The sequence below is a fragment of the Musa acuminata genome, chromosome BXJ1-7, assembly GCF_036884655.1.
Source record: "Musa acuminata AAA Group cultivar baxijiao chromosome BXJ1-7, Cavendish_Baxijiao_AAA, whole genome shotgun sequence".
Lineage (NCBI taxonomy): Eukaryota > Viridiplantae > Streptophyta > Magnoliopsida > Zingiberales > Musaceae > Musa > Musa acuminata.
The window spans coordinates 40,699,395-40,706,210 of record NC_088333.1 but is presented as its reverse complement, the minus strand read 5'-3'; the positions used below and the strand labels follow the sequence as shown (position 1 = coordinate 40,706,210).

The 6,816-nt window shown below is 42.5% G+C and overlaps 1 protein-coding gene across 1 annotated transcript; it reads right to left on the bottom strand.

Moving 5' to 3' along the window:
* Positions 1-715: 715 nt before the first annotated feature.
* Positions 716-5,855, bottom strand: LOC103992600 (probable carboxylesterase 11). Its single transcript, XM_009412378.3, has 2 exons — positions 4,751-5,855; positions 716-1,450 (listed from the first exon to the last, which is right to left on the bottom strand). Exons 1-2 carry the CDS (start codon positions 5,557-5,559, stop codon positions 913-915), a joined length of 1,347 nt encoding a protein of 448 aa, XP_009410653.2. The 5' UTR covers positions 5,560-5,855; the 3' UTR covers positions 716-912.
* Between the last annotated feature and the right edge of the window lie 961 nt (positions 5,856-6,816).

The window sequence follows — 6,816 nt, the reverse complement described above, 5'->3', positions numbered from 1 at the left end:
TGATATTATCTTAAGCTACAAATAATAATAATAAAGAGAGAGAGAGAGAGAGAGAGAGAGTGGGGCTGCAACCTTCTGGTTGCTTCTTGGGCGGCTGGGCCGACGACGGCAGCCACATCTCCACCAGCCTCTTCGTCAACAGGGACAGCGACCGCATGGAGGAAGGGCATTCATGGAGTTTTGGACTAGAGTTCCACATGATGTCCAGCCTTTCTTTCGCCTCATCCTCTAAAAGCTTGGTCATCTATAAATCCTTATAAGAATCATCCAATTTAAATGGATCGAGCAGTCAAACCCAAGTCTTGACTCATGCATCTTCTTCCTCATCCAATCTCATCTCCAGACCCGATAGGTGGAGAGAGAGAGAGAGAGAGAGAGGCCATTGTTTAACATGTGGGGTTGTCGGAGCTGCTATCTGGTTTGTTCTTCTATCTACGATTCCCTCGTTGACTGCGTTGCTGGGGATCTCCCTGCGTCATCACTGACATGGGGAAGACGATTGGAATGGCGTGCACTCTTGGTATTGAAGCATACATTAATCTCCTGTTCAAGGAGAACAAACATAGACAGACAATAATAGAGCGACGAACTCGCATGCTGATAGGATGAATAAACAAATAAGCTGTCCAAAGTATCTCAATCCTCAGAGTCAGCTGATGCCACCCATTCGATGAGTGGTAGTGTGCCACAAAACACGTGAAGGACAAGAAGAGAATGAGAGAGAAACAAGAGGGAACAGCATTATATTTAACTGAGCCTGTTCTTGACATATTACACCCACCCAGACAAGAATGAAGAACATGAAATAATTCAACACATCAAACCTGATGCGACTGTAGGTGCAGCCTCAGTGACAACTATGCTCTTCTCCCCCCCCAAACCCGATATCTAACACACCAAAAGCTTTGACATCTAATACGAGAACTCGTGTCCGCGGATCGATATATACTTCTTCACCCATATTGCAATGTCTTCAGCACAGGCCTGTGCCTGAGGAGTCTTGAGGAGCATGTCGAGTGTGGCAAACTCATGAACTGCATCTTTGTATTCCAGGACTGGTGCGTCAACGTTTACCTTGCGAAGCTCCTCGGAGTACACGATTGCACGGTCCCTCATCCAGTCATGCTCCGCAATCACTGTGAGCGTCGGAGGCATGCATCTCAATGGAGGTCCCCTGCCTGGCACGAGCGGGTTTGCAGCTGGATGGTCTAGACTGAACTCGTCCTCGGGTAAGAACAACTTCCAAGCCAGTAGACACAAAGATTTGTCGTAGAAGTAGGAATTTGCTAGCTTTATTTCCGAATGAGTGGGGACGCTTCCAACAAAGAACGGATACATCAGAACTTGGGCGACAACCTTGACTGGCTCTGTCAGTTTTCCAGCGTCAACTGCTTTTCGAGCAACATAATCTGCAATATTAGCCCCACAGCTTACACCGAGTAGAACACACCTGTTTCGACATGGCAGCAAGCAGAAAACAAGATCCACTAAGTCAAATGCTATAGTTGCAAACATAACAACTATTGTTATTAGAGCCAATACTGGCAGATCAAAATATTGGATACGTGTTAAAATATCTGAAGAATTAGACTACAGAATGGAGAATTAAACACCCACAGGCTTAAAAAGCAGATAGGGCGGCGTATGAAGTTCCCACCACCTGCAGGTGAAGGATTCGGGGATGACCAGAGTTGTTTAACAGACCAAGTCAATTACTAACCTAAGATGGCAACAATTGGATGGCTACCAGAGCAAATTCAAAACAAATGGTGACAGCAGCAACCACAGCACATGGATGCAGGTTGCATGTGCACCACCATGCCGTGTCAATCACATCCATAGTCAAGTGACTCACTGCACATACAAGGGCACAGCACTAGCATGAACATGAACAAGGTGCCAGTGCCAATTGCAGTGGCCGACAAAACCAGCCCGGAAAACCATGGGCATACCGAAGAAGAATCAACTTTATAAGGCGAAAACTGGATCAGTCGGATCCAACTCGAAATTTCTTCTGGTTTCTGGATCAGTTACAGATTGATAGTGTTTCAAATGAAACTGATGATGTTAATAATAATATTTATATTATTCCATCTATCCTACTGAACTGATTTTAATTTAAAAAACAACAATCTAATATAGATAATCTAAACAGGCAAAACTTGTACGTAAATGGTCAATAATTAGCACAACTACAAAACCAAGGAAACTGACATTCTCCGATTGACCGAAGATTGGAACAGGAATTGATACTAAAAACCTTGGCATTTTCATGGGAAGATGAGAAAAATTACCTAATGCCCCTTATCGGTCTACAAAAAGTTCAAACTTGAAGGCCCACCTACTCATACTGCTTTTAAGAAGTCAAATTCTCACTCCTACTACCAATTTATACCCAGACCTTCATCAGAGACCAATTTAAAGCTGCACGTGCTCTAGCAAGAAGTTAGGTCAAGAACTATGCAAATTCATCAACATGATTATTTTACAAAAAGGTTCTCACATGTCAACCATCTCCTTCAACGAGAAAAGCATGATTGAAAGTTGAGATTCTTATTCTTGTCCTAGGTTCTCACTTGAATCGATTACACAACATCAAATAATATCACCAATTTGGTGCTCAAGGAATACCACAAACATCCAAAATAAACAAATAAGTGTAAGTCAAGCAGTTCAGCTATAATCATATGAAAATATCTAAGGTAAAGGTATCTCTTTCTAATCATTAGGGGCATGAGTGCTTTGCACAGAATTCAATCTGTCATCTCCATCATCCCTCGAAAGGCTTTCTAATCTTTTTCGATTCTTTCAACTTGCCACTTTTCTTTGGCATCACATGTTGTTTAGGTAACCAAGCATGGATCCAATGTCAATACAACAGGACTGATAGCACAGAATATGTGTCAGTTTTACCAAGAATGATTGACCAAACATTGACTCAGGACTGATACCAAACAGTTCCTCTAATGCTCTAACATTGCTTAAAAGTGGTAAGCTACAAAAATAAATAAGTGAATGAATGAATGACACAACACAAACTCAATCAATTACATCGATAGAAGACTATTGACAAATATTCAGATTTTTAAGATCCATTACGGAGACACTTGTCAGGCATTTACCTTGAAGCTCTGCTCATTTCAACTATAGACATGTGGATCAAAATAATGAATAACATGATACAGAATGCAAGCAGTATACCGAAAAAAATCACTTTACTCTCGAGATGTCTAAAGGAAACACAAAATTGCAGTGAGCAAATGTTAAAAGAATCTGATTTTTTTACATTCTTGCCCTCAACAAGAACCCTTTGCTTGTCTAAAATCTGGTATCTGACATTTTACTCGGTGCTATGAGTACGGTTAATAACTTCAGCCAAACATCTTTTTGGACTTTAGTGCAGCATCAATATTCCTTCACATACTTTACTTCTTATATCCTCTTTATACTGTGAGATGTAAATGCCCGTATATTTACAATGATAAATGACTCTGCATATTGGTCAATTTCTCCTCCATTTATTTCTTCAAGTGAAACATAAAATAATTTTGATCTTTCTCAAAACGTCATCATGCCCATCCAAGAAGAACTGTAGCCGACAAGTTGCATGTTCGTGGCAAAAATATGAAACCATCATGCCCATCCAATCAGTTGACAGTCTAACAGTTAAATACTCACTAAATCATGTCACTTTCCCTTCTAAGTTAAAATTGGCAATAAAACAGAAAACCACCATGTGCTCCCCTCTCAAAATTAATGAAAGCAAATATTTCTTTTAAATAAGTTCTTGTGCAACTCACGTTTCAGAAACAGATGAGTGAAAAACCTTTTACCAAACAATCTTGTTTGCATCTTCCGTTTCCTAGCATATCTGCAAAAAGATCTTACGCAATGATATATAACTTTGTACCTGTTCCTACTACTTTCATTTGCAAGTTCTTAATTTCACCTTGCTCATTTGATTGCTACCTCAGGCACGAGTTACAATTTCCACACAATTTATAACTCAAGTCCTGAACTTAATCCTTGTTAATGGTTAACACATATTTCCTTAATATCTAATCATTATTAGCTAAATTAACACTTTATTGGACATAAGTTCAATAATTTCAACTTCTTAAACATTAATTTTTGTCGCACTCAGCTCCAGCAATCAATGTCATAATTCCTGTATTAAAGCCAACGGATGTGAACTTCACGACAACAGATAAGTGCTGATCCGTACATCAACCACTATTATGACATATAATATTCTCATGCACCAAGCACTGCTAATACAAAACACACATCAGTCAAAAGGGAGTGAACATCACTACTAAATTAATGAATTTATCATACTTCTAGCAGTGCATCCAACAGCTTTCTCAAAAGTTCTAAGCCCCATTACCGCCTCATGCCACAACATTGACTCTAAAGGCAACTCCACCAAAGTAATCCAGATGTAGGCACAGCCAAATCTCATCACGACAACAAATGGAACCCATTTTTAACTGTTGAATTGTACTCTACCGTGATACCCTAAGTTCTCTTAATCTTGCATCCAAGTGTAAGCAAAGCCAGAACCCTGGCCATCATTCCATTTGAGCATCTTTCTACTTGGGTAGATAAACACATATCCAAGCAAACCAATTGATTTCAGGCGTTATCTTCTTAAGATGTAATTCTATAGTTTAATCTTGTAAGCATCCCAAAATGGCTAACGAAAAGAGATTTTACTGGTACCAGAACAAACCCTAAGAAGAAGATTTACCTGGAAGGATCGCCGTGAGCTGCCAGCCATGGCTCCACAGTGGACGCCCCAAATGTATCAACGATCTGGGACCTCCTCACCTCTCCAATCCCTCCTCCCCTCGCAGTCCCCATCGATATTTTGCATTCCACCAGTTTTGCCTGCTTCCCCAACCAATTCAGCACTTTAAGCCCATCGTCAAATGCAGCCGGATACCGGCTCTCGGGCGCCAGCCTATACCCGACCGCAATCACCATTGCATCGCAAAGCTTCGCCATCCGCCGGCAGAAGAAATCATTCGCGGCCGACGTATTGCTCCCGGCGACGAAGCCGCCTCCGTGAAACTGGATGATGATCGGAAGCTTCTTCGATCTGTCCGTCCGACGACGCGCGTCCACGACGGACGGCAGATATCCTCTGTAGTTCCCTGCGGCGGCGGCATCGGCGCCATTACCATTCTCGTGCGCGGATCCGGCTCCGTCGTAGCTGCTGCGGCGGCCGTGGTCGTGCGAAGGGGTGGCGGGGGAACCGCCGTAGCTGTTGCGGCGGTCGAGATCGGGGGACCAACGGGGCCTGGCACCCCCGCGGTGGAGTGAGGGGTCCGGGAGGAAGATGCGGATGGAGAGGGCGGTGAGGGGGTCGATGTGGATGTCCTTGGTAGCGACTCCATCGGGACCGAATGAAGGGTTAGCCGGGGCGGTGGACTCCTCCGGGCGGGAGGTGACACCGAAGGGGCTTTCCGCGTCCTCCATCTGCGACCGGTGCTGCAGCTTGTGCTTCAGCAACAGCTTGAAGAACAAACTGTACACCTTCACCGCCACGCTCGGCATCTTCTTTCCCTCCTCCTCCTCTCTCTTTCTCTCAATGTCTCCTCGATCAAATCTTACCTTGTTTCTTTGGCCGATTCAGATCTGGCGTATAGCGATCTGTCCCGGGCTTGTGTCGGGGAGTTGGAGGCTGCGAAATGAGGGGCATGCTCCGGGATCTACCGGAGACGAGGGACACGTTCGGAGACAGCAGCAGCAGCAGCGGCAGCAGAAGGGGGGAAGAGGCGAAACAAAACGGGTTGGGTTCGGACGCTGTTTCATGTGATGTGGCCCGTGTGCGTGTGAGAGAGAGCGAGAGAGAGAACACGGTCGGTGCGGTTGGCATCTTTTCCCTCGAGCGTCGTATCGCGTACGCATTGGATGTCACGTATCCGATGATGATGATGATGATGATGATGATGATGATGAGAACGCATGTGATGAGCATACGTGAAGAGTTCATGACTCATCATGCCACCAACTTCGTCGTTGCGGAAAAAAGAAAAGAATAATTTCAAATATTTTTAAATAATTAATCAGATTCAAAATTGGAATAATACGAGCATGAGATTACAAATCAAAATCTGTAAATTTGGATGCCATTTTCCTTTCAAGTCACAAAAATGTTTGGTTGAAGCTTCACATCGCATCGAGGTGACTGATCCAAAATCACCATCTCGAGGTTCCCACGTCATATCACTACATCTTGATGTTTCACATGTAAATGCCATCCATTAAATTACCATCCGACCCATCATTCACGACACGACAACAAGAAAATAATTATGGACAGTTGTTCGGAATATAAATCAATATATGAAATAATAATAATAATAAAACGTTATTATATAGGAGTAGTGCTGTGAAAGCCACGTGGGAAGCTTTTGGCATGACTTGATCAAAGACGTGCACCAAAGAAGAAACAGGTTTGAGATGGAAGACATCCAAAACTTGCGCTTAGAAAAGTATGATCGATCGTGTCAGATGTGATGAGTCATTTGTGAACATCTTTATAGTGATCATATTAAAATGCTTCAATCAATTTTCTTAAATAATTATTTATTATTTATTATAAATTAATTTTATTTTTATTCTAGTGATAATTAAACCTTTAATTAAAGTAGCGTTATGATTGCATAAGAAGTATTTGTGAAGACATACGACCTTTCCTTAAAAGCCTATGACGATTACTTCGCAACTTTAAAGAAGGCATCACCTAAATAAATCTACATGAATAGATTGGGTGATGGACACACCAAATCTTACTCTTTGTAAGCCTCA